General features: G+C 41.0%; 1 protein-coding gene across 1 annotated transcript in view; it reads left to right on the forward strand.

The window, feature by feature from the left end:
* ESYT3 (extended synaptotagmin 3) overlaps positions 1–13,822 on the forward strand; it is a 57,077-nt gene extending 43,255 nt beyond the window's left edge. Inside the window, 7 exon segments of the mRNA XM_032631587.1 lie at positions 144–293; positions 2,058–2,554; positions 3,245–3,343; positions 3,869–4,000; positions 9,772–9,877; positions 10,708–10,757; positions 11,097–13,822. Of these exon segments, the coding sequence (XP_032487478.1) occupies positions 144–293; positions 2,058–2,554; positions 3,245–3,343; positions 3,869–4,000; positions 9,772–9,877; positions 10,708–10,757; positions 11,097–11,133 (1,071 nt within the window). The 3' untranslated portion in view covers positions 11,134–13,822.
* Positions 13,823–15,712: the final 1,890 nt, after the last annotated feature.

The raw sequence follows: 15,712 nt of genomic DNA on the forward strand, positions 1-15,712 counted from the left end.
AGTTTTCAGGAAAGGACCAGAGGCCAAAAGAAACACAGAACATCCTTACTGAAGTGAACTCAGTCTTGGCGGGAGCCCAGAGAGTAGTCTGGTGAGGGTGGGACTTCATTATCCTCTTGTTTTGTGACTGGCCCCCTGCCCAGGTGCTTGATGATGACCGAGAATGTGCTCTAGGAGTGCTGGAGTTCCCCCTGTGCCAGATTCTCCCCTATGCAGACCTTACCCTCGAGCAGCGCTTCCAACTGGACCACTCAGGCCTGGACAGCCTTATCTCCATGAGGCTGGTGCTTCGGGTAAACCTCTCCCCCTTTCCCCCAGGGGAGGCAGGGGGTGGTCTGCCCCAGCACTAAGTATCTGCACTGTGTTGGGAAGAAGCTAGGAGATGGATTCATATTTTTTATCAATTTCAGAATATTGTCAGCCATTTTCTCTTCAACTATTGCCTCTCCTAATCTTTTAATCCCTCCTTCTACAATTCCTTCTATTATGTTGGACCTTCTCATCATCTCCATGGCTTAACCTGATCTCACCTTCATATTTTCCATCTCTTTATCTCTTGGTGCTACATTCTAATTTCCTCAGACCTGTCTTCCAGACCACTAATTCTTTCTTTGGCTATGCCTAATCTGCTGTTTAACCTGTTCAGTTTTTGTTTCAAAGGCTATTCTTCATCTTTCACTTTATCTTTTCCAAATCTACAATGTCTTTTCTTTGTTGTGTTTTATTATCTTCTCATGATTCTATCCCATCTTTAATCATTTGAAAATACTTAAAATGTATGTTAATTCTATTATCTGAAGATCTTGGTAGATAAATTTTGATGTCTGTTGTGTCTGCTGATGCTTTTTCATGGTGACTCATTTCTACATTTGGTAACTTGGGTTGCAGACATATGTTCAGTGTTGCCTTTGTGACCTGGATTGAGGTTGTTCACTTCCAAGGAAGTTCTGCTTTGGCTGCAACCAAGCACCTCAGGAACATTACACACCTGAGTCCACTTTTATGTTAATTTTCAAACTTTGGGTTTCAAAACCCCACGGTAGTATAAATATGAACCCAAAATTTATAGGAGACAGGCTATAAGGTGCCATATTCTCATGAAAGACTTTATTTCCCCCAACCAGAGTACAGGCTGAGATAGATATATTTCTTGTCATCAATCCTTGCTGGTGGGTGAAATGTTTATTTATCCTAGACTACTTTTTCACTAAAGATATCCCACCTTCATGGGTCCTACTCTGACCCTAGGTCTCTTCTCCAAACCCCTTGGATTCCATGGTTGATAAATGACCCTGGGAAAGTTAACCTTTATTTTTCAGTTTTCTCTCTCTCTCTCTCTTTTTTAACCTAGGGATTTTCCTTACTTTCTTGTGAGTTTGGCTATGCATTTAGAAGTATGTTTGTTTCATTTTTATTGGGCATTCCTAACAGGAGGTTTTTCAGAATATTTTGATTGCCTTATTGCTGGAAATGGAAGTTCCTAGGAAGAGTCTTAATGACTGATGGGAAAAGGGGAAGGAGAGACACAATGGCTGAGGTTTGAAACTTTGGTGCTACAAGCACAGGGGTGTGTCTGGATAGGAAACACATTTTAGGGAAAGCAATGGTAAATAAGGTGACAGCTAGAAATGACCATATCCAGAAGGCAGCTGGTGATCTATATGAAGGTTAAGGTGAGGGAGTCCTCTGTACCGAGGGGAAGTGCATGCTGTGAGAATTGGCCAGGTCTCCAGCATCCAGTACCAGTGGATAGAGAAAAGGGGATCAGAACTGAATCTTCATGAAGACTGTGAGGCAGGAGAAAGGGAAAAGACAGAAGGTCTGGTCAGAGTGAGTCAGAGGCAGAGAGGTTAAAGAAGATATGGTCTAGGGGTAAAAAGATATGGTCTGGGGGTAAAAATCCATTGGACTGGGGAGTCAGAAAGGAACTGAGTTTTGAGAAAACTGTTCCTTCCAGGAAAGAGAAGGAACCATTTCCCAGAGGTAGGTGAGAGCAGAGGGGGAGAGAGTGGTAGTGGTGTGCCCAGCCCATAAACCACCCTGTCATCTGCTTACAGTTCCTGCGCTTGGAAGAACGAGAGCTGGGAAGCCCATACACAGGACCTGAAGCCCTAAAGAAAGGCCCTCTGCTCATTAAGAAGGTCGCCACCAACCAGGGCTCCAGAGCCCAACCGCGGGGAGAGGGCCCTGCAGGTTTGCCATGCCCTCCAGACCCTGCTTCTGATATCAAGCAAGTCTCCAAAAGTACCACAGCCACCACCAGTGCCACCATTGCTGCCACCAAGCCCTCACTTCAAGAGATGGGCCCAGAGCCCAAAGGCAAGGACAGAGCCAGAGGGTTCTGTGCATCCAAGGGGGAGAAGACGAGTGTGTCTACCATCTTCCTGGCTGTCCCAGGCCCCCACTCTCCAGGGCCCATCAAGTCACCCAGACCCATGAAATGCCCTTCCTCCCTATTCGCACAGCCGCCCAAGAGGCTGGCTCCCAGCATGTCCTCGCTCAACTCCCTGGCCTCTTCCTGCTTTGACCTGACAGATGTCAGCCTCAACACTGAGTACGCACCTCTCTGCTTAATCTTTTCTAAAATGACCTGCATGAAAAATACCTCCCTGGATGGAAAAGTAGATATGAATTTACTTTTCTGTGCAAGTTCTGGTTTTTCACAAAAATGGCTTCATAAGAGGCAGCATGGTGAGATAGAACACAGGCTGGGGGGAGAGAAAGCACGTGTGCACGTGCCAAAAAGTCTCATGTGGCTCTAGCTACACACCAACTACAAAATAGATGTTGGACTTCAGTTGTTAGGGTTCCCTACAGCAGAAGCATACCCTGAATTCTTAAGAGTTATTTATACTGGGAGGATACGGAAAGCTTAGAATGTGGAATTATATAAGCAGTGGCTGCCATTTATTAAATGTTGACTCTGGGCTTAGCATGTTATTTAATTTGATCTTCACAATAACCCTACAAGATAGAACTTACTATCATAAAGGTCGAACAACTCACCCAAGGTTCCACAAGAAATCACAGTATAAAGGCAGATGCTGCTCCAGGGTTCTTCCTACTGTGCCGTGCTTTTCCTGCTGTGAAATAGGATAATTTTACATGAATGCTGCGAAGAACTGACTTCCAACTAAAAGGAACCTTACCGAGAATTATTTTATTAACTTACATACTTCTTGGGGGTGCGGGGAGAGGTCAGCACTTGTAATGGCAAGAGAAATGACAAAGCCTTTCTTTACAGAGACGGGGATCTCAGGCATCAGGGGCTGGGTGAGATTCAGCTCACGGTGCGCTATGTGTGTCTGCAGCACTGTCTCAGCGTGCTAATCAACGGCTGCAGGTAAAGGGATGCTAGGGCCAGGAAAGGTTCTTTGAGAGCATCAGGTGACCAAAATCAGAGTGGGGGCACTTGGAGCAGTGGCAGGGGCAGGCAGCCCCAAGGCAGACAAGGTAGACATTTGGAAGGAATGAGGTCTGAAGGCCTGCATGCTGTGCATGCTGTAACAGACCCTCAGTGGTGCTGACGGGCTCCAGAGCCAAGGGCTTTGCTCAGACACAACCACTGCAAAATTGTCTGGGGTGGTTTGGAGCCAGGACATTTTCTCAAGTGAGAATCTTCAACTTCCTTTAGATGGAATGGTACTTGGCTCTACACCCAACTTTACAAAATGCATGTTTACAAAACCATGCACCTGATATCCTCTGAATTCTGCAGACTTTTGCTTTTTTTGGTCTAGACTGCAGGGCATTTTTATCCTCAAGGCCATCTAAAGCTGTACGGATAGTACAGCTTTCTCTAAATGAGTATTTTCAGTATTTCAAAACCAGAGGCCTTTTTTCTTTAATGTCTTTGAAACCAAATCAGAAACCTGATGCCCTGCACCAGCAGTGGAGCTGATCCCTACGTCCGTGTCTACTTGTTGCCAGAAAGGAGGTGGGCAAGTCGTAAGAAGACCTCAGTGAAGCGGAAGACCCTGGATCCCCTGTTTGATGAGATGTAAGTGGCCCAGGTGGCCTACCTAGAGTGCCTCAGCCGCTCGAGTATTTGCTGAGGACCTCCCGTGTACCTGGCAGCTGCCAGATTCTGGGAAGGGCTGGGGTTGAACAGGACTACACAGTCTATGCTTTCATAAAGCTTCTATACTTTAGTGAGAGAAAAGGACTGCCAGGGAAGTTTAGCAAAACAGCTACCCACTTTTCTTGTCCATAGGGACTAAAGTGCTCCTGATTATGAAATGGTCCATACTCTTTCTCTTTAAATGAAGCCTCTTTGGCAGTAAAAGGATTTGAATCTGGTCAAATATATTTTCTTTCGATCAAAAATAAATGTGCCTTGAACCTAAGGACCTAAAATTTCCTCCAAAGCTCCAGGCTCTTTGGCCTGTCTTCCCACCCGCAACAAAGCACAGGTGGCAGGTAGAACAGATACCCTCCCCTCGCGTGTCCACCCATGTCCTTGGGGACAAACCAGTAGACAGAGTCTAATCACATTTCTTGCCTTTGATGGGTCTGTGGTGGCAAGTCTTAACCTTAATATTCTAATTCTTGATTTCAAGTTGATCACAAGGTATGGAAGTCAGAATCTCATCATTGCTTCCTTTTGCTGTGGGATCCTAAGAGAAGACATTGCTAGCCAGCCTAGCAAGATACATCTAATAATGTTGGTTTCCTCTTATCTTGGTCAATAACTACTCATTTTAAAAAGAGTTGTACTGAGTCCTTTATGGGCCATGTCTAACGACTAATATATTCCTTCAAAAGCTACCTTTTGAGTTCACCAATACCATGACAGAGTGGGGGAGAGAGAATATATTCATTCAGTATTTATTGAACACTCTACATACCAGGCACCATCCTATATTCTACAGCCACATAGGTGAAAGATGTTGCCTTCAGAGAGCTCTGACACAATTATAAAAGGATGTCAAAATTGTCATGTGGGAACACAGGAGATTGACTTTTGTGACAAACCTAATCTGTTAGTAATTCTCTCTCAAAATTGTAACAGCAAGATATGCCTGGATTATCTACGAGGCAGACTTGGCAACCTCCATCTTAAACGTAAACCTAGAAGTAAGGAGTTCAGAGGTCTCTTGTTGAGTACATGATTCATACCATATACATTATAATTAAAATCTCTAAAGTTAACGACAAGGAGAGAATCTTAAAAACAGCAAAAGAAAAACAAGTAGTTACATTACAGGGAGCCCCGCTATAAGACCATCAGCAGAAACTTTGCAGGCCAGAATGGAGTGGCACAATAGTCAAAGTGCTCAAAGGAAAACACTTCCAACCAAAAATACTCTACCAGGGAAAGTTATCATTCAGAATTGAAGGAGAGTTTTCCAGACAAGCAAAAGCTAAAGGAGTTCACCATCACTAAACCAGCTTACAAGAGATTTCTTTAAGCTTCTCTTGTTGTTGAGCACAGGCTCTAGGTGCGCAGGCTTAGTAATTGTGGCGCATGGGCTTTTAGTTGCTCTGCGGCATGTGGGATCTTCCCGGACCAGGGCTCAAACCTGTGTCCCCTGCATTGGCAGGTGGATTCTTAACCACTGCGTCACCAGGGAAGCCCCTAAAATGCATTCACACTTAAGTTACCAACTTAAAATAGACTGTTGGAAGTTGTCATATGTAAGCATAATGGTAAGCACAAAGCAAAAACCTATAGTAGGTACACAAATGATAAAGAAAAAGGAATCTAAGCATACCACTAAAGTCATCAAACCACAAAGGGAGCAAGCAAGAGAAGAAAAAAGGAACAGAGAGGATCTACAAAACAGCCAGTAAAAAACTAATAAAATAGCAATAAGTACATATCTGTCAATAATTACTTTAAATGTAAATGGACTAATTCTCCAATCAAAAGAGAGTGGCTAAGTGGATTTAAAAAAAAAAAAACAAGACCCATCTACATGCTGCCTACAAGAGACTCACTTCAGATTGAAAGATGCACACAGACAGAAAGTGAAGGACGGAAAAAGATATTCCATGCAAATAAAAACTGAAAGAAAGCCAGGGTGTTGCTATACTTATATTAGACAAAACAGACTTTAAAACAAAGACTGTAATAAAAGACAAGGGCATTACATAATGACAAAGGGGTCAATCCAACAAGAGGATATAGTATTTGTAAATATTTATGTACCCAACATAAGAGCACCTAAATACATAAAGCAAATATTCACAGACCTAAAGGGAGACATAGACAGCAATAAAATAATAATAGTAGGGTACTTTAATACCCTACTTTCATCAAAGGATAGATCATCCAGACAAATTCAATAAGGAAGCATTAGCTGTATATGACATGTTAGACCAGATGAACTTAACAGATATACAAAGAACAGTCCATCCCAAAGCAGCAGAATACACATTCTTCTCAAGTGCACATAGAACATTCTCCAGGATAGATCATATACTAGGCTGCCACAAACAAGTCTTAATAAATTTAAGAAGATTGAAATCATATCAAGAAATCAAGAGAAATCAAAAAATACCTTCAAAGAAAATGGAAATGTAACATAACAAAATTTATGAGATGCAGCAAAAGCAGTTCTAAGAAGGAATTTCATAGCAATAAATGCATATATCATAAACAAGAAAAGTAAGTAAGAAATAAGAAAAATCTCAAATAAACAACCTAACTTTATGCCTCAAGGAATAAGAAAAAGAAGAATAAAGTCCAAAGTCAGCAGAAGGAAGGAAATAAAGTTCAGGATGGAAATAGAGACTAAAAAGACAATAGAAAAAAAAAATCAATGAAACTTAGAACTGGTTCTTTGAAAAGATAAACAAAATTGATAAACCTTTAGCTAGACTCACCAAGAAAAAAAGAGGACATAAAAGAGGAAAGAGGAACTGTAAAACTGATACCACAGAAATACAAAGGATAAGAGACTACTATGAATAGTTATATGCCAACAAATTAGATAACCTAGAAGAAAAGGATAAATTCCTAGAAAGATACAACCTACCAAGACTGAATAATGAAGAAACAGAAAATCTGAACAGACTGATTACTAGTAAGAAGTTTGAATCAACAATCAAAAATCTCCCAACAAACAGGTCCAGGACCACACGGCTTCACTAGTGAATTCTACCAAATATTCAAAGAAGAATTAACACCAGCCATCCCCAGACTCTTCCAAAATATAGAAAAGGGAACAGTTGCAAAACTCATTTTACAAGACAAGCACTACCCTCAGACAAGGATGCCCACTCTTACCAGGTTTAAACATAGTATTGGAAGTCCTAGCCACAGCAATCAGACAAGGAAAAAAAAAAAAGGAATCCAAAGAGAGAAGTAAAACTGTCACTGTTTAAAGATGACATGATGCTTTATAAAGAAAATGCTAAAGATGTCACCAAAAACCTATTAGAACTAATAAATGAATTCAGTAACATTGCAGGATACAAAATTAATATACAGAAATCTGTTGCATTTCTATACACTAACAACAAACTATCAGAGAAATTAAGAAAATCCATTTATAATTGCATCAAAAATAAAATATCTAGGAGTAAATCTAACTGAGGAGGTAAGAGACCTGTACTCTGAAAACTATAAGACGCTGATGAAAGAAATCAAAGACAACACAAACAGATGGAAAGGTATATCATGCTCATGAACTGGAAGAATTAATAATGTTAAACATTATTATTTCTGAGCCGTCTATTCGGTCCCATTGATCTGTCTCTTTTTATGCCAGAACCATACTGTTTTGATTATTATAACTTTGTAATATAGTTTGATGCCTGGAGGCATCAGGGAGCATGATGCCTCCAGCTTTGTTCATCTTTCTCAAGATTACTTTGGCTCTTTGGTGGCGCCATGCAAATTTTAGGACTGTTTGTTTATTTCTGTGACAAATGCCATTGGAATTTTGATTGCATTGAATCTGTAGATTGCTTTTGTCCACACATGTATAGCTGATTAACTTCTGGCAAAGGAGCCAAGAATGTATAATGGGGGAAAGCACAGTCTCTTCAATAAGTGGTGTTAGGAAAATTGGACAGCCACATGCAACAGAATAAAATTCAACCACTATCTTATACTAGACACAAAAATTAACTCAAAATGGACTAAAGACTTGAAAGTAAGAGCTGAAACTCTGAAACTCTTAGAAGTGAACATAGGTGGGTTAAGCTCATTGACATCAGTCTTGGCAATGGTTTTTTGGATTTGACACCAAAACCAAAGGCGACTAAAGCAAAAATAAACAAGTGAGACTACATGAGACTACATTAAACTAAAAGGCTTCTGAACAGCAAAGGAAACCATCAACAAAAGAATGGCTATTATCAAAAAGAAATAAGTGTTGGTGAAGATGTGGAGAAAAGGGAACCCTTGGGCACAGCTGGTGGGAACGTAAATTGGGGAAGCTGCTATGGAAAACAGCATGGACGTTCCTCAAAAAATCAAAAATAGAACTACCATACAATGCAGCAATTTCATTTCTGGGTATTTATCCAAATAAAACAACACTAATTCAAAATGATATATGTACCCCCATGTTCACTGTGGCATTATTTACAATAGCCAAGACATGGAAACAACCAAATGTCCACTGATGGATGAATGGATTTTTAAAAATGTGGTGTGTGTGTGTGTGTGTGTATATACACACACCATAGAATATTATTTAGTCGTGAAAAAGAATGAAATCTTGCCATTTGAAACAACATGGATAGACCTTGAGGGCATTATGCTAAGTTAAATAAGGCAGAAAAAGATAATTACTTATGATCTCACTTATATGTGGAATCTAAAAATGCCAAAAACCAACCAAACAACAAAACCCAAGCTTATGGATATAGAGAACATATTGGTGGTTGCCAGAGTTGGCGGTTGGGGTGTGTGTAAAATAGATGACTGGTCAAAAGGTACAAATTTCCAGTTATAAAATGAATATTCATGGAGTTATAATGTACAGCATGGTGACTATAGTTAATAATACTGTATTACATACTTGAAAGCAGCTAGGAGAGTGGATCTTGAAAGTTCTCATCACAAGAAAAAAATGTTTTTGTAACTATGTATGGCGATAGATGTTAGACTGATCATTTCACAACATATCCAAATCACATCATTATGGTAAACATGAAACCAATAATGCTATGTCACTTATATCTCAATTTAAAAAATTAAAAGATATTATGGGATTATATTGAATCATGTGTGTCAAACTTTTCAAAAGTGTGAAGCACTACAGAATTTAAAGAATCTTTCACTCAATTAAAAAAATTTGAAGATTTTTTTTTTTTAAACCAGAAATGTAAGGAGTCCAGAGGCATCTTATGAGTACACGACAAAGCTTGTATACTAAGATTCCTCTGCCTTACTCCACAGGCGTAAGTGGGAAAAGACCACTGTTTGCCATGCAATTCCAGCAAACCCAATTATTCAGCATCCTAGCCCTTAGCTGGCACTGTTCAGAGAGAGAAGGGGCAGCCGAAAGAGTGACAACCAGAGTAGAGTCAGAGAAGGAAAGAAGCAAACCCCAAAGCACGATAGTTCAAGGAACTTCTCAGAGAAGCAAACAGCCTCTTGACACTTCCAGGGTTTGTGACTATAACACAGGACAGTGATTATCTATAATAATGATGCACTGAGTATCTGCTGTAAGCCAGTACTGTTCTAGATGCTCTTCTCTATAGTCTATATCTTCTGTTTTAAAGGTAGGCAAATGGATGAAACACTTGAGATTTTCAGTGAAAATGATTAAAATACATAAATCGCATTTCCTGACTTTTTGCTCCTTAAAGATTTGAATTTTTTGTTCCCTTGGATGAAGTAAAGAAGAGGTCACTAGACGTCGCAGTGAAAAACAGTAGGCCACTTGGCTCACACAGAAGGAAGGAGCTAGGAAAAGTAAGTACAAAAGGGACTTTTGTCATTCTTTCCCTCCTGGTGGCTAACTGGAGTTCACTGGTGGAACACACCCTTGCAGAAATTCTGATGGGATCATCTGGCTATTACCAGAACTGACTTCAAGGAAGGTATAGCCTCATTGGGAGGCTTTTTGTTTTGTGTCTTTTTAAAAAATACTCTTGAAACTGAAGTATATAAGTTAATATAATAAACCCTATTTTAACAAACTTGAATATCCAAGTTCATCACTACACAAGTATTTGAACTTCTACTATGGTATTAAGTATTGTTTTGATAAATACAGCATTGTGTGAAGCTTGGATCTCATTATGTCAAGATTTTTGTGGTGAATGGGATTTTACTTAAAGTTAGAAGGAAATATAATCCTCAGGAAGATGCCAAGGAGAGACAAAAAAGAATATTTGTACACTCTGTAGTTGTTGTATTTTAATAAACACCTCTTATACTCATTTTTAAAAGCCCACTTCTGTGAAGTAGGTGATGATATCCCCATTTTTACTACTGAGGAAACTACGGTGTCTTGCTTAAAATTCTGGATCAGTTCATGAGTAAAGGCAAGCTGTTCTCTCTAAAACATTCATAAATAAATTCCTGAGGTACAACTGCAAACAGCAATTCACCTCTTCCCAGGACACTGAGGTCAGTGTCAGTACTGTCCTTCTGGAGAGGTTCCGTATTGAAATCCAAAGGAAAAAGAGCTCCTGCTCAGAACTTAAGGAGGCCCTTTTTATGATCAATTTCATTTATCCCAATATGTTTCCATTTAATGCAGTTTTGGGGAAGGGAACTGATTATTTGTGTTTGTTTAGGTACTGATTGACTTATCAAAAGAAGATCTGAATAAGGGCTTCTCACAGTGGTAAGTGAGCCCTTTCATTTGATCAAATTAAATTTGCTACTCAAGACATTGTCTCAGACAGTTGCCCATATTCTCTCTCCAAAGTTCTTCCCTTTTCAGTACATATCAGCTCCTTTGTTTATAAGGGAGACATTATCACCTTAAGGCTTTACTGCCTACAGATTTCACTTACCTAAAGGACCTCTGTAAGCTCTAGTCTTAACCCTGGCCAGCCAACTTACAGAGATGAGTTCTGCTGGTCCCACAGAGGCCCAGGTAGGGTAGATTAGGCCACCTGTCCTGATGTTGCCACAGCACACTCTCAATACTAACCCAAGTCCAAACTCAACTATCTTACAGGTATGAGCTGACTCCAGATGGCCAGCCCAGAAGATGATGATGAACAACATCTTTATTTTTTAAATGTGTACATATGTATATTTTGTAACTTAAATCAGAACAGCCATTTGAAAAAAATACATACATATACATACACACACACACACACACACACACACACATTCTTGTGTGCAGTATAACTGCGTGACTGGATAGTATTAGGAAGAGGTAAACACATGTGAAAGCAAGAACTACTCTTTCTTGATTGGATTTAATTGTTTAAATCCATAAACAAGCAGCGTATTTGTGCCTAACAAATTATCAGAACCTCAGTGGTGAATTTTCACTGACATAGGACTCGTGTGAATGTATGCACCAAAAGGGTCCTGTCTCAGACACAGAGGGTGAGGGAGGTCTGTTTGTGAAGCAGCTATCAGTATTCCTGGGCAGTGACTGACCAAGGGAGGAGGCTTCTTTTATGGCACTAAAAAGTGATCCACCAAAAAGTGCCAAGAGCTAACTCTATCTAAGCCCTGCTGGCTGCCACCTCTGGTACTTCTCTGCCTGGAGGTTCATTCATGTATCTGATTTGGAACTAAAATGTACTTCCCTGATGGCAACAATGTCAGTGACAGTACTCCAGTGTGGGATGGCCTGGGACCAAACTCTAGCATTTGGCATTATTTCCATAGGAAAATGCAAGAAGAGTTTCAAACCCAGGTCTACGTCTGCACTCCCATAGAGCACTGGAGGCTGCTGCCGAGTGTCAGTGCCAGAGAACAAGGGGCTTTCTGTATCTCTCTCAGATAGTTTTGGGAATTCTGCTCCACTCTCCTAAGAGAGGGCTGGTTCACCTAAACAACATGTTAAAAGCAAAATATGTAAATTGTATATTTAAACAAGTGCCTCTTCTGCATTTCAGACTTTATAAAACCACATATTCTTGTCCTTTCTCACGCTCCTAGAGCTGTTGTCGAGTCACATCCTCTTCACTTATCTACGCAGGCAGTACCCCCTGCCATCAGTTTCCTCTCCCTACCACTGCCTTCACTGCCACTTTTCTGAAGAATGGTAACATCTTAAAGTTTTTGTCATTTTACTCTCACTTATAAATTATTATTTCCTGCTTTCTACAAAATTCAAGCCCACTCCTTGTGTTTCAGACCTAACATAATCAGGTCTCCAGTTTTCTGCTACCTTATTCATGTGCAGATGCTCTGTTCCAGAACAGTCCACATATATCCTGTCTACTAATCCTACTTACCTCTTAGAGGCCTATGTCAAACCCACCTCCTCCATATAGCCATCCCACACTGACAGGGCCTCTCCCCCCCACCTAGGGCAGCGGTCCCCAACTTTTTTGGCACCAGGGACCGGTTTCGTAGAAGATAATTTTTCCACAGACTGGGACGGGGAAGGGAATGGTTTCAGGATGATTCAAGCACATTACCTTTATTGTGCACTTTATTTCTATTATTCTTACACTGTAATATATAATGAAATATTATACAACTCACCATAATGCAGAATCAGTGGGGCCCTGAGCTTGTTTTCACTTGCCACTCACTGATAGGGTTTTTTGTTGTTGTTGTTGCAAATGTCAGGTTTATTGTATTCATATTTCTAAATGGATGTTTTTAGACCTTGACCAAAATAGAAAGGGCTGGTTTACATTTAATGCTCCACTTTAAAAAGAAATAGTTAGCAGAAGCACAAATCAGATTGCAATGGGGTGGAGAATGCATCATAGCTTTACAAAAATAAGAGAGACTACTCTTATCCTGGCCAAGTATTTAAAAACTCAGTCATTGGTTAGCAGCAGTCCTTAACATTTTTATACCCTCCTCATTATAATTTCCTCACATTGTAGAAGAAGCTAAGGGTCACTCTGAAGATATTTTTCACAACAGGCAATTCACAGAAGAGAAATCTGAATGCAGGCTACACATGAAAAGATGCCTTGACTGCACTAAGTAATCAGAGAAATGTACATCTAAACAATAGTGAATTACCATTTTATACCCAACTGACAGGGTTTTGATATGAGTCTGCAAGCAACTGATTTATTATGGTCTCTGTGCAGTCAAACCTCTCTCTAATGATACTCTGTATTTGCAGCCGCTCCCCAGCACTAGCATCACCGCCTCAGCTCCACTCAGATCATCAGGCATTAGATTTTCATAAGGAGCGCGCAACCCACATCCCTCGCATGTGCAGTTCACAGTAGGGTTCGCGCTCCTGTGAGAATCTAATGCTGCCGCTGATCTGACAGGAGGCGGAGCTCATGTGGTAATGCGAGCGATGGGGAGCAGCTGTAAATACAGATGAAGCTTCGCTCGCTCACCTGCCGCTTACCTCCTGCTGTGCAGCCCGGTTTCTCACATGCCACGGACCAGTATCAGTCCATGGCCCGGGGGTTGGGGACCCCTGATCTAGGGCATCTACTATCAACATTGTACATTTTTCATTTTAGCAAATCCCTGCCATGTAACATTTAATTTTTAAAAATGTTTATTAAATATCTACTAAGGTCATATGCTAATCAACTACCTGTACTGTGATTGGTATTTAATGTTTCTGTTTACTCTCCAATTGACCTAGAAGCTACTTGAATTGATTTTCGCCCCCATCATCCAAGGCTATGCTAAGTACATGGCCGACGTGTAATAAAATTTGTTTCTGCTGTTTTGAGTGACAAATTCTCATAATAAAATGGGACAAGTGATGCCTGTCCTATCTACCTCACAGTGGCATTGTAATGTTCACTAAACAGACGAGTTGCTTGAAAATGATAAAGTGCCACAGGAGTAGAAGGGAATGTATCATATATCACGTCCTGAATATCAGCAACCCTAAAACAACTACTGAGCAAGATGGCAGACAAAGCAGACAAGTGAAAACCTATCTGTCCTCTTCCAAACACATAGAAAACCTTGTTAAACCATGAACAACATTTATTTTAAACATGGTTGATTAAAAAGTAACACAGGTAGGGCTTCCCTGGTGGTGCAGTGGTTGGGGGTCCGCCTGCCGATGCAGGGGACGCAGGTTCGTGCCCCGGTCTGGGAAGATCCTACATGCCGCGGAGCGGCTGGGCCCGTGAGCCATGGCCGCTGGGCCTGCACGTCCGGAGACTGTGCTCCGCAACGGGAGAGGCCACAACAGTGAGAGGCCCGCGTACCGCAAAAAAAAAAAAAAAAAAAAAAGTAACACAGGTAAAGTTCTGGTGATGATCCAAAGAGAAAATCTACAGCAGGGTATAGGAGTTGAAGGGGGACCAGAATTTTAGCACACACACAGAGAGAACCAGAATTTTAGCACACACCAGAGAGAAGGCAAAGCTACTATGTAAGGCACAGGAGCCTGAAAAGTTCTGTCATCAGAAAATGCCTTTGCTGCCAATGAGGACAAGCAGTTGGCTGTCAGCACTGGGTGGAAACAATCACCTACTCTCTCCTACAGGACCACGGGGTCTGAAGTTACACACAGTTGACTTGGTGTGGAAACCTCCACACCTGGAAACTAATGTGAAAATTGGTTTCGAACCTGCAACCATGTGAAGCCCTGACAGAGGCAACCACAAAACTAGCCCTTAGGGTTGTCATGCCCACCTAGGGCACATGTTGGACCACTGTAGCAGATAATTCCCACTAAAGGGAAGCTCACAGGCAAAAATTATAAAAACAAAAAATTCTAAAAATATGAAGCACATGGGAATACCAACTGAAAAATGGCCACTAGATGTATTTCAGCAAGAAGGAAAATGTAACATTAAGGCAGAAGTGGCATGTGGGAAACAAAGGAGAGCAAAGAAATCTGTAAAATGTGTTGGTAAACCTACGTAAGTCTTGATTGTTTAAGAAATATAAAGTAAGCAAGCAACCAAAAATGTTTGCAAAAACTGGGTTCAAAAAGCCAGTGGCACTGAAATGCTAGTACTGACATCTAAGAAGGACCATGAAGCTGGTTCAGAGGAATGTTAAAGTCCTTATTTAAGAAATTAAAGATAGTTTTCTATTTTAAAAATTAATTATAAGTTATGTGGCAGTTACTAGTTTATTACCTTTCAGCTCCAAATCAACCCATCTTTGCCCTGCTTTGATACTAGAGACACCACAGCCTCCTCTCCTTTGCCAGGGGGCTTGAGGTTAGGCTTCCCAAATGAGGGCACTGGAGAGACACTGCAAGGCCAGAGTGGGAAGAAGGGGCCTTTCTTTCTTCTACTGAGGTGCTTTTTCTTGGCTGTGTGAGGGCCGTCCTCAGTTACCAAAGCACCGCCACACTTTACTCTTTGGCTCACGCCCTTGGGCTTTGCAAATGTAAATACAGCCTTCATGGTTCAGCACCATCCAGCACCCTCTGGCAAGTTTCTTTGCCACAAGTTGGTTGCCTGTTCCTATAGCAGCCAGACCTCTACTCAAAGGTTTAAATCTCAGCCTAGTGGGAAGGCAATTTTTAAGTTTCTAAGTTCCTTCCTTGTTCACTCTCCTGTATCCCTGGGGGTAGTGTCTGCTTTCCGAAGTTGCTACTGCATACCCCTTAGAGTCTCCTTTTCTCCCCTTTTAGTAGGTAACTACCATTACTAGTTAGCCGTTCTTGTTTTAAATTTTTCCTGTTGGGCTACCTGTGCAATGTAG

This window comes from Phocoena sinus, chromosome 4, assembly GCF_008692025.1.
Source record: "Phocoena sinus isolate mPhoSin1 chromosome 4, mPhoSin1.pri, whole genome shotgun sequence".
NCBI lineage: Eukaryota > Metazoa > Chordata > Mammalia > Artiodactyla > Phocoenidae > Phocoena > Phocoena sinus.